Consider the following 17619-nt stretch of genomic DNA (forward strand, 5'->3'; position numbering starts at 1 on the left):
TAGCCCAACTGATTTTGAAACGTATATGTGTATGTGAATGAAAAAAACGTCCCTTTGGGCGTAATATAAAATTTGAAAAGCTTTCAGACTTTTATTTTTGTTATATATATATACGTGATGTACCAACTTTTGTCAGGAATAAATAGATTGTTGAAGAATCATAAATGTAGTCGTAGCCTAAATTATCAGACGATAAGTTTAAAAAACAGGATCCATTTATTATTGGTCAGGAGAAATAGCAGTTACAAAATCAGATATCCGAAGTAAATAAAAAAGAACTACTAATAATATTTTGTATGAAGGTTTACTGCGTCGTGACATTTAAGAAAAAGCCCCCGATATTCCTTTGCGAGTCCTTTTATAGCCTCTGGAAAGGCGGAGCTTCCAAGAAATGACGTGAGCCTCGTCAGCCAATCCAGTTCGCTTTAAATATTTCAAGAACATTCTAAAACTGTACGTGTAGAAAAGGCGGGAAAAACAACTTGACTACGGGGCTGTGGGTTTAATTCCACGTACTTTCAAATAAGAGAACGTCGCCATTAAAAATGAAAAGAACATACAGTTAGAATTTTAAGTGTATTCTTGACTATGGAATTTTATTATTACATATATATATATTGCTACATGTACGTGAAATATACGTTCTTTCGAAAGAGTGCTTTTCGAAGAGAATTTCTCAAGGGTTTTTCCCCATACTTATTTTGTATCATTAATAAAAATGCGGAAGATATGCGAGAAATGCTTACAGCTCGTTAACTCTGCTTAGCGTATAAATTATTAGATATTATCTATGCGATTCCTAAAAAGCTTTTCGCTTCCTTGGACAATAATGCATCGTGTAACGCAATTTCCCAGAAGAAATATCTCACTATCAAAAACGTCTATTGCGTACGTATTTTCGGCAATAAACAAAATTCTTTTTAAAAATATTTTATGAGAAATAAATAAACAAAAGAAAAAGTAAAAGGAAAAAAAAAAAAGTATGAAAGCTTTCAGATTTTACATTACGCCCAAAGGCGCGTTTTTTTAACGCTTCGTGTGCTACCTTTATTTATTAAATATCATGTTCTTCGCACTTAAACCATAAAAATCAATTCAACAGTAATATCGCAAAATAATTTTTAAATGAGCGTATCTCTAGAAAAGTTCTCCCGAGCTGGAGATACGATGCATATAGTGATGAATAAAAAAGATTTATTAATCGAAGCTTATATCAGAAGACTTTTGTCGTTAGATGTTCAAAGTACCACGATAAATTCTGCTAATTATCTTTCAGCTTTATATGACAAATTAGAATCTCGTTTGAGGGCGCAAAAGTCATTTTCAACAGTAACATATAATGATATTTTGCTTCTGTTAATCGAATTTTATATTTCAGAGGAATTATTAAGAATCTGGCAGAGAACCAAAAAGTTGTCTCCGGGAAATTTAATGAATTTTAGTGAAATTTATTAATAACAGTTATAGATTTTTAATTTTAATGTTAAATTCTTTAAAGGGAAACAAAAGGGTTAATTTGAGAGTATTGCTAGTACTGCGGATTTAGTTGTTAAAGAAAATAATTTAATAATTATATTTCATAAAAGAGGCTATTTTTATTGACCAAAATCAAGACATAAGACAAAGAACTGGAAGGTTTCAGCGAAATGTATGCTTTGTTCAAACAAGTATTTTACATTTATTTATTTTAAAATTAATCCTTCGAAATTTCCTAACCTAATGAAAAAATACTATTCTTTGCATAAAAATTGTTCATCGAAATTTGCTAAGTAAAGTACTTTGTCAAAACAATGAGTGAATCTTTTAAAATAATTCATAAGTAAAATCTGAATCATTTTCATCATCATCAATGGAAACGTCGAGTTGATTTAGCGGAAATAAGTGAATGATCGAACGTTCAACATTCCGTTTGTTTCCACGAAAAATGAAATCTGATCTCATAATTCTTTATGTCTGCCTACACCGCCTTTATGGAATATAAAGGTAATCTGGTTTGTTTCGGCTCTTTTGTTCTATTTAGCTGATTGTTCAGAAGTGGTCTTGCAGCTGAAATCTAATACATCTAATTTATCACAAGAGCCGGCACTTATTATCCCTAAAACTTCTCAAATATACCTTCCCCATCCCACTTTTAACTTTACTTTAATTTCCCGTAAATTTCTCGAAATTACAATAGTTTCAAGATTCGCATTTCCGTCTGCAGCTTTAAATTTAAAATTTAGTTACTTATGTATTGGAAACAGAGAACTTCTTGAATATCTGTAACTAAAATATATTTTTAGGAAAAAAGGAAATGTTCAGTTGTACCTAACAAATGGCGTTAGAAACATAGTTTATTAATTACAGTTAAGCTGTGAATGTTCGTAAAACTTATCAATTGGGCGTATAATACATTTTAATGAGATACATTTTAAAATTAGATTAAATTATTAAAATTTTTAATACATTAAGCCGGACGTTTTTCTAACATTTTGTCTGTTATTTTTATTTATTAAATATTATGTTCTTCGCACTTAAACCATAAAATTCAGTTCAACAGCAATATCGCGAAATAATTTTAAAAGAGGGGATCTTTAGAATTTCCGATAAACAGTCTCGCACGCTAAAATCATATTCTAGATTCCAAATTAGGGCTTCCAGGTGCCCATATTCGGTGGAGGATTATGTTATTCAAAATTGGATGGCTCTAGGTGCCGTTATTTTATCACAATTCGAGAAAGATACATACATTTATGCATGTTCTTCATTATTTAATTTCTTTAATCCAAGGCTCTAGTATTTGCTGGCAACAATTCGAAAAGTAAACCGACATTCATCATAAACCAACGCAAACCAAAACGAAATTAATACAGTCAAAAGTCGTTAATACGGACACCCATAATTCGGAATGATCTATAATCCGGACCTCAAAACTAAAAACTTTCTGCGCATGCGCCGCGTTGACACATGCGCATAGGCGTTTACGCGTGCGCGTAAGACCTTTTACGACTGCGCATATGAGTGTGTGCAAATGCAGAATACGTTTTCGCGTGCGCGAAATCCGAAATCTGTTTATCAATTTCACGCTGCTCGGCGGGGGGAACGAAATTGATTGAATTGGATTAATGAATTGGAAGTTGATCTGTCAGCACTATCCTTATCTTCAGCACAGATGTTTTTATTTTATTTGGCTTATAATTTCTTACCAAATTAGTATTTCATCTCTATGTGCTCCGTCTTTGATATGATTTAAAACAAGTTCCTCGTCATTATAATTCGCTTCCGATAGCGAAGAAAGTGACAGAGGTTAGTGAAAACGAAAAAATTTCGATTGACAAATTAGTCGGTGTTCTCGACACAGCAATTATAGGACTTGAACAGCGGAACTTTGTAACTGAACAAGAAATTATGTCTGTTTAATAGAATTAAAGAGAAAGTATTATCACATGAAACGAAGCAAAACTTAAACAACTTACATTGAAAGAAATGTTTAATAAAGTAAACAAATAAATATTTTTTCTTTTTGCAAATTTTGATACCCTTTAGATCATAATTGTTCTTTATTTCATAAATTACGGTTTCATATTTTTAATTTTAGAATTTCTGCATGCCATCTTACGAGATTTAAACTAATGATCTATAATCCGGAAAAATCGATAATCCGGAATCGCCGAAGTCCCGACGAGTCCGGATTAACGACTTTTGACTGTAGTCCTTCTGGGCAAACTGCCCCTTTGGACTAATAATTATTAAAAAAACATAAAAATTAGTTATAAAAATGACTGTAATAAATAAATGTATTTGAATTTATACCAATCAGACAGTTTATTATATGTTTTTAAAAAATTTAATTTAATACGAAATATATTTGCTGCACTTAAATCGTTTGGTTTGTTATAGAATTACACACTGATTAAAGATGAAAGATGAATTAAAGGCCTTAAGTTCTTCCGAGTGCCAGTGTTTTGAGAATTAGCAAGTTATAAAAATCCATGAAACGTAAATTAAAATTTTACTTTTCGCGCAATGGCAACGTTTACCAAGGTGAGTGGGTGATAGCTTTGTAGCGTAATATAATATAGCTGTACATAACCAATATAAAGGTCCAAAAGTTTATGGGCGGTCTTCACTGACGTCATTTTTAATACCAGTCTCTAAATATCAAATTTCACGATAAAAGAGTCAAAATTTTTTAATTTTAAAGTCGACAGTAGTAAGTGGGAAAAATCCAAGAGACATTAATAACACTGTATTTCCTATTCATTTGTATATTTAATTTTTGTCTTGAAATTTTTGGTAAAATGTACTGGCATCTTAATCTTCAGCGCTGTTATTCGCACTTACGTGTGTGTAGATGCAATAGTCTTATTTATATACAGATGTCAGAAATTTAAGAATCAAACTGAATCCTTTGCTGTTGGCTACGACTTAAAAAAAAGTTGAATGATATTTTATGAATTCTCCTTTTCCTTTTTAAAGGTTCTTTTTGAAGTACTGTCCTGTACTGTACTGAAAGCTTTTGAATCAGGAATAAAGATTTGAAATTGGATTGCAGTGTTACAACTATATAAATATTTGTTATAAAGAATGCCGAATCATTGACAACTAAACAATACACAACTCTATATTAACTGCTAATTTACTATGATAGACTTATAGCCATAATACATTTCTTCGTTAAAGAATTTAGCTTCCTAATTTTTGATAGCCAAAATTTTTAAAGCAAACTGCTATAAAACAAATACTGAAGAGGAATAATGGTATAAAAGTGAAGCTGTGTATAATGAAAACATTTTTAATCTCAATTTATAATAAAAATGTGTGTGTGATTATGGCAAAGCCTCGAGGGCTATCTGCCTAAGAGGAGGGATGCCTTCGTGGAGGACTTTCTAAGGGAAACTGGCTCGTATACACGTTACACATGGGGAAAACCACGAGAGCGCCCATGCAGCCAGCCCGTTCGCGCGATTCGAACCTCGGACCGAACTACCAGTGTTCAGTGCGACTTTACCGCTCGGCCGCTGGTGGGCCCAATTTGTAATAAAAAAATTATTATTGCGTAAGTAAGGTTGTTATTTATAGCAAAGATTACATTTGGCCTTTCTTAGCATAATTATTAATTTCAATATTTTACTCCATTTCCTTCGTCAGGAAGTATAGAATTTCATTATTTTAATTACGATTTTTTTCAGAATTTCTTTGAATTCTCGGAACAAATAGCCAATAAAAAGATACAGAAATCTCAGCAAAACTGAAAGCAGAGGTACTAACTACACAATCCCGAAACAAGAACCCAAAACGTTTTCCGCTGGTTGCACGATTAATGTCTGAGGAACAGTTTGTTGGAGCTCGCAGTGTTTGTTCAATTAAATCGGCGCACACGCGCCACCTAGCTGCTGGCCTCTAAATGACAGGTTTCGAACATCATGCTACGCTTTCTATTCAGCAATGATGATTACAGCGGGGAGGAGATGATTCTGACTTTTGTTTTTGATCTTATTATTGCAACCCACGCGCTGAACTCGTTGCCTGGCGCTTGACAGGTTTCCATTTGAAAGTATAGGTATACATCTTTTTATAACATTTTCTCAAATATTATTATACTTTTGGGATTAAAAACATCTACAGGAAGCGCACAGCAGAAGTGAAATTTGCATGGAAGGTAGAATATAAAAATGATTAGCATTTTATGGCATACGCATATTACAGGGAAAATTGATGATGCCTCAGAAAAGTATAAAAAGACAGGCTGAAATGCCGACTTTTCATCCAGAAATCGTATTTCCTCGTCGGTGCTGGAAATCGTGTTATGCCTCGTGTAGAACTCGCACACCAGCAGGTGTCAGTATTCGATTATGAGAAAAGTTTATGTACTAATGTACTCTGTGTATTAATGTACCACGCAATGGCTGCTTACATGTGTCGAAATCCAGTGACTATTAGGCAAATCAGTAATAAATGGGTCAAGGAAGGATGTTCTGGATACTTTGAATTTTAAACGGTCGTTATGTTCCGTAGAATTTGAATGTTTTTCTCAGCAGTAAGCGTGGAATTGTAGGTTGCTTCCTGACATCTGTTTTGCAGAAAAATACCTTTGAAAGGTTTATTAATACAGATGTTACATAGTTGTAAGATTGAAGTTGAGATAACTGAAATCACAGCCGTAATCTTGGATATCCTTTTACATTTCTTTATTTAGACGATCCAGTGTAACGTTGATGGACTTTGTTTTCTATGCAAAAAATACTCGAATATTAAATTTCTTCAAAAATATGTCACGAAAAACATTAAAAAAATATGCGATGAACCAAAAAAAAAAAATCCGAAAGCTTTCAGATTTTATGCCCAAACGGATGTTGTTTTCATTTACAGACACATACACGTTTCGAGATCATTTGGGCTAATGCCACTTTGGGCTAAAACAGCATATCTTTAGAATTTCCGATAGACAGTCCTACAGTGTTGCCACTGCTTACTTTGAAATTGTTAGCGCAAAGGGACAATTTGCCCAGAAAGCCAGAAAGGCTATTAATTTCGTTTTGGCATTTTGCGTGGGTTCACTATAAATGTGGGTTTTCACTTTTCAAATTGTTGCCACCAAATATTAGAGCCCTGCATTATATTTAAAGAAATTAAATAATGAAGAATCTGCATGAATTTATGTGTGTATTCTTGCACTGTGAAAAACGACGGTACCTAGAGCCATAAAATTTTTGAATAACGCAGTCCTCCATTCGAATATGGGCACATGGAAGTCCAAATTTGGAATGTGTTATATTATCTATTTTATAATTTTTTTATTAACAAACTCAACGAAGCGAGCGATGGCAACATTGTACAAAAAAAATAAATAATAATTACCTCCAGCACGCGAGACTGAGACTGTGTATCGAAATTTCTAAAGATATTCTTTTTTAAATATTTTGTGATATTGCTGTTGAATTGAATTTTATGGTTTAAGTGCAAAGAACATTATATTTAATAATTAAAGATAACACACAAAACGTTAAAAAAACAGCCCTTTCGGCGTAATATAAAATCTGAAAGCTTTCGGATATTTTTCTTTTTTATGCTTTTTAATCAAAATTTCGTTAAAGTTTTACAAAATATGAAATAGGCAATAAAACTAAGTCTTTCTTTTAATAATTATATATATAGAGAGAGAGAGTTTTTGGTCATCTTGTGGTGCGGAATTTCATTCGTTGTGCAAGGGCTCTCTTTCTTTTTTCAATCTCGCAGTACAAAAAAAAAAAAAAAAAAAAAAAATCTAATTGGTAATGTATTCATTATGCTCTTTTAAGCTAATTCCTAAAGATCACTTGGCTAAACCAATTCAGATATTATTCGCGCTTCTTCAGTACTTGTTTTTTTTTACTTACTCGGTTTATAGAAAAAAGGATGTAATCTATAAAGGCATGACAAAATAGAAAACTAATATTCGTTAACGAAGTAAAAGTGCTTGACAATTATACTAATGGTATCAATGTCTATAAATTTTTCTTTTTTTATTCAAGACAAATTTTATGACGTAGAATGCTTACTTTTTAAGTTCAGTTATATTTGTACCTAAAGGTGAGCGTGTTGATATTTGTAAATAATTACTTAATGATGTTTATAAAAAGGAGAATGGCAATGTAACAGAACTGTTTATCGACTTTAAAGTGTTTGACCTGAACTGTTTATAAACTTGAAAAGCAGCTCCAAGGATATTTGTTATGTCAGAACTGAGCTTTAATTGAAACTTAAATGACAAAGTTATTGCTATTCTAAGCAAGTTGTAATTATACTAAGCCTACTATACAAAATTATTATTAGCTTCAATATCTCTTATATTTGTGACAGTTATTGCTTCTTTTAATCGATTCTTTATCTGAAAGAGTTACCTTGACAATTTTTTTTTTCGTTCCGAAAATAACAACACTGTGCAGGTGTTAAAAAGGAAATAACTTTCGCATCTTGGATGTGAATATAGCTAATTCATTATTTTCCTACAGCGATCACTTCCTTCTTGAATCAGAGGATTGTAAAAGGAACGCCGAGAAGTGCTTCTAAATTTAAAACCACGGCGAACCCCTTTTACCCACTATTCCAGTATGCAAAGAACAGACAGTCCAGAATTTAAAGCGCGTCTGCTTGAGATGATAATTTGAACGGCATTTCTAGTAGTCTTCGGTGATTATGGCCATGTCGAATTGGAAATAATGTTTGAAACCTAATCACTTAGCTTTCTGTAATTAAGTCAATAGTGAAATAGACTCAAGACTACTTTTAATTGGATGTCTTTTGCATGATTTAATACGCTTTTATTTGGGGGGGGGGACGAGGATCGAAATATCCTTTTACATACAACTCGAAAAACGTTCTTTGTTTTACGTCGTACATAAAATCCTCTGCTCTTAAAGCAAACTCAGTAGCGATCATGCCTCGAAATTCACGGACGAGAAGAATAAAAAGAAACTAGATTCAGCTTTTGGTTAATGTTGCCATTATGTGAAACGTAAGCTCTTTAATTTATCGTTCTCTTGACCACAGCTGATCATCAGAGTGTTTCCATTCAGCAAATAATAAAAACTTTAACTTATTATTTTTCAGAGTGAATCACATCCTAATTGATTGACAAGCTGAGTGATTAAAAAGCAGTAAACTCACTGCTAATAATTTATGTCTTTATTTCACTTTGTACTTCTTTGCACTAAATAAAGGAAGCATTGAAATCGCGAAAAATTTTGGGTATCATATTTCAACAAAAATATTTATTTTGACCGCTGTCAAATTTATTTGAACAATGTTTTTGCTTGATATCTCTACGTAGGAGTAGAATAAAGGCCTCTTTTTCCAAAAACGGAATGGATTTAAAATAGATTCAGAAGAGATTTTTTGTGATGTTTGTGCGTATGTATATAACTCAAAAACGAGCAGTCTTAGAACGTTGAAATTTTGTACATCGAACTGCTGTAAGATGTAATTGTGTACCTCCCTTTTTGGTTGCAATCGGCCACACCAAGCGTATATATATGTTACCCGGGTCAATGAGCTCAGTTTTTTACTCTTATATGTTAGTAAATTGTACATTTTTTGCTTTAAAAGCGATTGAATTATGTTGTTCTTATGTTCCTGTTAAGCCTTTTATGCCTTTAGTTAACCTGCATGCAATAGTTGTAGAACTGTAACCAATTTGAAAGTTTTAAGTCGTGCTAAGCGTAACGAGGCCGTCATTTGTTTACATCTGAAACTTAGAATCGTGAATTAAGTCAGTTTGAGTATCAAATTCAGTATCTTTTTGCCGAAGGGGATCAAAAGTAAACTTTCAGTTTTGTGCATCCCGGGGGTGAGGTGTGAGGGTCCGAGGGTCTCCCACCCATCTCTATACCACACAAGAGGATTTCTTCTGGCCATATATTTAGAGTGTCCTAATGTTGCAATGACACTACACATTTACAAACGTCCAATGCCTACTCCGGGATTCGAACTCGGGAACTTCGATACCGCAATAGGCTACCCTAACCATAATACCATCTGGGCGGCTTTCAGCTTTGTAGTATTTATTAAAAGATTTTTCTAATGCCATATGTTACATAACTCAAAATTAATAGAGAACAATTTATTTTTAAGAATTTTTATTTTTGCATTAAAAAAATATATGTAAAAAATATATTAACTTATTTTGAATGTTATACTATACATTTCGTTCGGGTGTCGTTTTCCTATTCTGATCTAAAATTATTAAAAAACCGTGCTTCTCAAAATTAATAGATTAATAATATAAAATTTAAATTTCTTAAATTTTATATTATAATAAAGCTGTCACTAGCGGTCAAATTTCTGAAGTACTTTGTTGGCATTCCCTTAAAATGCTGTTATGAACTCTATATGTATGAACTCTTGTGATGCAGTGATCAGCAGTAGCAACTGAAAGATCTCGAGTTCCGTTATTGACGATCACACTGTTAACTCTGATCTTTCCTTGTTTCCGAAGAACAAATGATTCCGAATTAATATGAGATAGACGCTGATTTCTTTCAGGCCTTGAAAACTTGATTTCATTTTTTGATCGTGTTTATCTTTTCTTAGTAGTCTATTAAGTGTGGGAGAGGAATTTTTTCCCCCCAAATGGCGGTCATTAGCCATTTTTAACTTTGGCCACTAACTAAGGCCAGAAGCGGTGGCTATTTTATTATCAGGGCTCTTGAGAATAGTGATGGGCAACTTCGGTACATTCTTGTACCCGTTACTCTCGTAACGGGTACAGACAAGTACCCGGTACAAAATACCCGTTACTCAAGTAACCGTTACTTTGAAAAGTACCGAAAACCGATTTCAAGTACCGAGTACCCAAGTAACGATTTGGAGTACCGAAGTAACGAAATACCGGAGTAACGGTTTGCTGTACCGTAGTACCCTAGTAACGGTTTGCTGTACCGGAGTACCCTAGTAACGATTTAGAGTACCGTAGTACCGTAGTAAAGATTTGGAGTACCAAAGTACCCTAGTAAAGATTTGGAGTACCGAAGTGCCCTAGTAACGATTTGGAGTACCGAAATACGCAGCTAACGATTTTGCGCACTGAAGGAACTCTGCCACGTCACCACGTGTTTGATTTTATCTGTACGGAGTAAGATTTTGAATATCAGAAAACATGTCAACTACGGAAGTGTCTGAGGAGCAAACCATTCATAGACACAAGGAGCGCATATCACTATTTCGCAAAGACAACCAGATACTACTGTCCTCGTACCAAAACCGAAGTGAGCTGAACCCTCATCGATCCTCCAGTAACGAATACCGAAAAGAGCATATTTTCGTTACAAAGTAACGAATACCGAAAAGCACCCGTTTCGGTACAGAAGTAACGAATACCGAAAAGTACCCGTTTCGGTACAGAAGTAACGAATACCGAAAAGTATCCGTTTCGGTACAAAAGTAACGAATACCGAAAAGTGCCCGTTTCGGTACAGAAGTAACGAATACCTAAAAGTACCCGTTTCGGTACAGAGTAACGAATACCGAAAAGTACCGATTTCGGTACTGAAGTAACGGGTACTTGGATGTACCGATTTTCAGTACCTGTTACAACTAAGTACTCGTTACAAAATACCCGGTTAGGTAGTACCGACTCATCACTACTTGAGAAGGTAACGACGGGCACCGTTACCTTCTATGAGGGGACAGACAGTTTACATCCATGCTTTCTCCGGGATTCGAATCTGAGCCCTTCGGTACCGCAATCAGAGTGACTAGCCACTTTCTCGTCTGGACGGCAGGATATAGGTAATTAAAGCCATTCTTTCCATATGCCTTTTAGATCTAACTAATAATTAGAAGTGATCGGATTTAGTACCACACGAGGCAGCTGATGTTTAAGTTTCCTGCTCCGGAAAGCTTAAATGCTCTAAATGATTGTAAGGATTATCGTAAGTTTTTAACAGTTAATTCTAAGTTAAAGCCACTTTCCTATCCTTCTTAATTTTAGCTTACAATTTCCTGCAGAACGTGTTTTCAGAATCGCGGTTAAATGTAAATGAAGGAAGAGCAAGTATTTCATGTTGAAGTTCTACAATGTAAGCTTCGCATCTCTGTACTCGAATCCTTCACTAAATTACTTTATAACAGGACACGGACCCTTCCCCACATATTTCTACGCAAGAAATTTGGCAAATTCTGATATCTGTATATGTGGGAACTCCTGATCATTACACATTCTCATGCCCCTTAACTGCGGATATTTCGCATAAAATCCGCAAGAACTGACCTCCTGGCATTCTAAAGGTTTTTAATTAAAGATAAACATCAGTATCCAAAGTTTCAGAAAATTATGCAACCACTCTCTTCCTACGGCCTAGATCTCTGTCAAGTGTAAGTCCACATACTGCATAAACTTAGTGAACTTTTACATGCTGTGATTATGGACAAAATGGCTCCGCCCGTGAACTTTATAAACTGCAATAAACCAATGTATCTGAAATAACCCATGGACACCTACCTCTTTAGCATTATTATTAGTAAAATTCATTTTAACATTGTGTTGCCAGTACTAATTTATAATTATCTCATTATGTTTATCTCCTATTTTTCTTGCACCAAATCAGATGTTCAATTTATCTTGTGAATCTCGCATTGTATTCCGACTATTTTGTAATCTACTCATGTCCTACATCATTATTTTTAATAAATATTGGATGCGGGGTATACTGTGGGATTGCACGATGTACCATAATAGGCAAACTCTAGACCTTTTGGAAAGCTTCAGTCTATGTAAATTCTTATAAAACTTGCTATTCCCCCCTTTTTTACTTCCTTGTACGAAGTAAAAAGGAAGTATTGTAATCGCGAAAAGTTTCAGGCAGCATATTTCAACAAAAATATCCATTTTGACCGCTATCGAATGCAATTTAACGATGTTTTTGCGTAATATCTGTACGTAAGGACAGAATAAAATACTCTTTTCCTCCAAAAAAATTATAAAACTGCTTTAAAATGAATTCTGAAGAGAATTTTTCGTGGCGTCTGTACGAACGTATGTACGTACGTGCGTGCGTACATACGTACGTATCTCGCATAACTCAAAAACGTGTAGCCTCAGAACGTTGAAATTTTGTATATAGGACTGCTATAACATGTAGATGTGCACCTCGTATTTTGGTTGCAATCGGCCGCACCAAACGTATATAAATATATTTATATATATATCCAATCTGTTACCCGGCTCAGTGATCTGTTTTTTTACTCTTATATGTTTGTAAATTGGACATTTTTTGCTTTAAAAATTATTGCATTATGTTGTTTTTATCTTCCGGTTAAGGTTTTTATGCCTTTAGTAAATCTATGTGCAATATTTTTAGAATATAGAATATATATTCTTAGAATATTCTTAGAATTATCAACAATTTTAAAGTTGTCTAAGTGCCGGTAAGCCTTTTTTTAATGGCGGCCATTGATGTTTACATTTGAAACAGGAGACTAGTGGATTTGTTGCCAATCTAGAGAAACTTAGCTTCGCAACAACAAAGATAACGCATTCATTTATTATTGCCAATTAAATCATGCTTAATTCTTTTTGGAATTTTTTCGAGGAAATAAGTATTTGAGTTTACTTCGTAATTTTTAATACAGATATTTTGAGTTTTTATGTATTTTTGCCTTCTCGCGAAGTGAGAACTGAATTAATTAAATGAGAAATACTCAGTCGTCTGTGAAAAACTGTTTCTTTTTTGTTTTGTTTTCTTAATTTCTTTTATACATCTTTCTAGCTTTATTATAGTATTTGAATAGAACGAGTGTCAACGATTAGATAATTCTATTCTTTAAATGATATAAATTTTGTGCATTATGAGTTATAATATGAAGGATATATATACGTTAACTGTTATATAATTATTGGATTATATAACAGGTAACTTAGTTTCCGTTATATAATTATTATATAAGTTAACTGTTATATAATTATTAATACTGTTACGTGATTCTAGCGCCAGAGTGTCGCTATTGTCAACAAAGTGAATTTTAAAGAATGCATTTATTCTATTGTGGTTTATTCGTTGTCGGCGAAGTAGATTTAATTCAATCCAATAAGTTTAAATGAAATGCAAGAAAAAATGCGTATAATTTAATATTCCAATTTAATATTCCAATACAAGGTAGTCATGTAGTGCACACATCAGATTTTTTAAAAGAGTAGTATGGGAAGGCATTACCAGTTGACCTATGGTACACCGCTTGGTGTCCCCCATACTTTTTTTACCTGTACCTGTACCTGACTTTGTGAGAGAGCCAGAGATTCTAACCAGCGCGCGTTCACCTTTTGGCTATACTCTTTCTAAAGCTATTTCTACGCTCGGCCGACTTTAGGCGGTTGATAGCTTCGTCGTTTAGTTAGCGTTAAGGTACCAACTCCTGTAGATTTGGGATAGCTTCGGCTATATCTTTTTAGTTAAGTTTTATTTCTTAGCAATTTTGAGTTCAAGCACAAGTAGAGGCTTTTCTGTACGTCCTGAGAGAGGACCGACTGTGAACTTTATTTGGGCAATGAAAGGTAATTAACCCTTCGTACGTTTACGTTTCCATCTTTCTGAACTAAGCGATCATTCGCTTTTCTTAAGGTTCCACATATTTAGTTGTAAATTCTAGGTTGGAACATTACAAGATAAATTAAAGATTTTATGCATTTCCGATTGTAATTATTTGAGAACTGATAATTTCGAATTGAAGTATATCTCTTGAAATGTTAATACTTTCCAAGTTATAAGAATAGTAAACACTTTGATAATTTAGCTGAATATCAGAGTTGAAAAGCACAACTTTTATGTCAAAATCATTGTTTAAATGTAGTATTTTAAATCATATTAAATGTACTCCAAATAACATCAGTTAGAACGAAATAAATTATTAAAATGTGTGCATATTTACTTTTAAATCGCTCGTTCAATCTGTGTGTTGTTTAAATCAAAGCTATGAGATTAAGATCTTACGAAACATTGAAAGGCATCAGATCTGAAAATTCACTATTTGCCAGACTACGTGACTGATAAATGCCTTGGCAGCATAACTTAGCGTAACTTAATGCAGCGGTAATTAAAAAATGAAAAAGGAAAGTTATAGGAGTTACTAATAGATAGCTGAAAGAAAAATACCTGGTATTTTAATAATTTTTTTTAAAAAAATAAAAAATACTACGTTTGGCTTACGCTGTACAAAGGAATACAAGCCTCTTTTTACTCTTACACCCTATCGGAGACTGTACAGAAGACAGTATTCTAGAAGTTCATTTGCCATTTATTTTTACATATTGGTGAAATCTCTGTTGTAATATGATAAACAAGCTTCCCTAGGTAAAAAATGTAATACACATCGTTATTACCGTGTGGTGGACGCAGCACGAAAAGAAGCCCCGTGCCGCACGTGATCCGGGCAGACGGGACATATCACGTTCTGGCAGGTGTATCCCGTGCAGTGTCTAAGTTTTGTTTTCTCTTCCGGCCACTGTCTGGATTTAGGGCTCTGCTGTCGTCGTATCTGTGTTGGACGATTGCTCAGCTGTCTGGCTGTCTGAATTTCTGTGTACATGCGCTGTCTACACATGCAAGAAATATATCCAGTGGAAAAAGAGGACAACGTTGTGTAAACACTGTAAAATCTTAGTGTTTAAGCTTAACAATATTTTATCTGTCTGTAGAACTGCATAACCCTTTCAGCGGGAGCAAAAGAGAAATGTAACATTTCAAGTTGCAATTACGTTGTTGTTTTAGTTCTCACGTATTGTTTTGAGCATATATATCATGACCCATCATTATTATATGTCCAAAAAGGTTTAATTAAAATCGGTGAGTGAGAAGAAAAACAGGAAAAAAATTAATGAGCATTTGACCAGCGTTGAACATTGGGAGGCGGCTAACCTCCAACCGGCTAATCTTAGTTTGATGGCGAATTAACATCAACCTTTTTAATTTACGCAACAGACGTAAAAAACAGATTTATTTGAGAGTTAGGGTTGCTGAAATTCCTGCAATACCGGCTAGATGTGCTTACCGTAACAGCAGAATAATGCTCTAAATCTTTTTTTTTTTTTTTTTTTTTTTTTTTTTTCGTTGCTGTTGTTGTTTTGTTATGTAAATGTGTACAATCCGCAGAGCACATTACTTGTATGCATTTTCTGATTCGTTTTTTCTTTTTCAACCAAGGTTCCCTATGCAGCTTTTAGTGGCTTATTTTGTTTAAAGTACCCCCCATGTCGCGCAGACACTATACATTTACAAACATCCATGTATTCTCCGGGACTCGAATCCGACTCCTTCGGTGCAGCAGTCAGCGTCACTATCCCAGTTGGGCAGTCCAGAATCTGTTAAAAAAGTTAATGTCTTTTAATGCCGCCTAACGGACTAAACGGGAACTACAACCGTAGTTCATCTACATAATCGCCAGCAACAAAATATGGGAAGAATACGGAAAATCTGGTTAGTTACATTAACCATTGCATTGTAACCCTAGTTCACATTAGCACTGCAACTTATGATCTTTGATTTATGGGTTCGTTCCTTACTTCCATGTAGACCCTTACTTCATTCTGGACCATAAGACATTTCGATAAATATTTTGTCCGTGAAGCACATTTCATAACAGGAACTTTCAGGATATGAGGCTCAGGTCGAAAAGTTTGAAATATCAAGGTGGTTAATTCTGAGATAACTTTCTAGCTTCTTCTCTGTCATTCATTTCCATGTGAACGTATTGAACATGTACTGGGCGATTTTACAATATGTAGTGACAGTTGAGAAGTGGATATATTAGGTTCATTGAACTTTGGTGCACTCTATCATTCGACTAGTCTCCCAAAACTTAAAAAACTCTCCAATTTTTTTTATGTGCTCTTTTGTGTATTTTTCAAATTTCTTATATTTGTGTGTAAATTAGTTTTTGTACGTCGTTTCCTATTTTATGTCTAACATTTATTTGCCTTTTCAGTACATTGTGGAGCTCGCGAAATGTTCTAAAAAATAAAAATTAATAAATAAATAGAATAAAATAAATATTCTCTGAAAGCCTTAGAACGACTATAAAGCTTTCTGGGAACTTGTTTTACTTCTTCGTTTATTTATTCATAGTTCCATTTCTTTTCATCTTTCAGAATTTATTCGAGAGACTCGTTGTTGGAATGAAGACTTCCGGTTGGATTGTGAATATAACAGCGTTCTCGCATTTCACGAAGCGTACTTCACGAACGACGAGGCCGAAGTGAACCGCAGCACGTGTTCCGATGCCAAAGATGGCAAACTGCCCTGCACAGAAGATCTCAGGGAATCCATCAACAGACGGTGAGTGCCCAATATATTTTTTATTGTTATTTATGTTACAGAATATATGCATTTAATATATATAAAACCTTAAGAAAAAGAATATTAATTCATCTCTTTGTAACCACTTTTTTTTTTTTTTTTTTTTTTTTTTTTTTTTTTTTTTTTTTTTTTCTGTACATATGTAATTTGGTGGCTAATTAAGATACAGATGGTACAAATTACACTCATGTCCATAAATTAAGGATAATGCAAAATCAGGCAAAGGAAGAGTTACAAGCAAAACAAATTTGACTTATTTATTAAAAAAAGCTGATTTATTAAACAAAAGGTAAAGAGCAAAAAACGATGCTATATGTTTGATATTATTAAAAAAATTAGCGAATTTTCTCCTTGGAGCAAATTATAAAAAAAAACCTATTTACAAAAAACCAATATTACATGGTTGATATGATTGTTAATACATTGTATGTCTCCCAGACCATGCAATACAGTCCGTACAACGCCTAGGCATGCTGAGTATCAAATTATCGATCTGATCTTGGGGGATATTACACCACTCAAAAAGCAATGCACTCCGAAGTTCCGGTAGACATGTAGGAGGAGGTTGACGGGCTGCAACTCGTCGGCCAAGCATGTCCCACACGTGCTCTACTGGATTCAAGTCCGATGAGAATGCTGGCCAGTGCATACGGGTGATATCCTCCGATTGAAAGCATTCGCTTACGATGTTTGCACGGTGAGGACGGGCGTTGTCATCCATAAACACAAACTGTGCGCCCATGGCGCCCCGAAACAAACGTACATGTTGTTCCAGAAAGACGTTCCGATAGATTTGGCTTGTCATGGTTCCAAT

The 17619-nt window shown here is 34.1% G+C and overlaps 1 protein-coding gene across 2 annotated transcripts in view; it reads left to right on the forward strand.

The window, feature by feature from the left end:
* Positions 1-17619, forward strand: part of LOC118197174 (mannan-binding lectin serine protease 1-like) — a 183870-nt gene that overhangs the window by 81326 nt on the left and 84925 nt on the right. For both annotated transcript variants that reach the window (XM_085822753.1, XM_085822754.1), the window contains exon 2: positions 16598-16784. In XM_085822753.1, the coding sequence (XP_085678879.1) occupies positions 16598-16784 (187 nt within the window). The remainder of the gene's footprint in view (positions 1-16597; positions 16785-17619) is intronic.

The sequence above is a fragment of the Stegodyphus dumicola genome, chromosome 8, assembly GCF_044657685.1.
Source record: "Stegodyphus dumicola isolate Sdum_Otavi_A_Nest chromosome 8, ASM4465768v1".
In the NCBI taxonomy this organism is placed as follows: Eukaryota; Metazoa; Arthropoda; class Arachnida; order Araneae; family Eresidae; genus Stegodyphus; species Stegodyphus dumicola.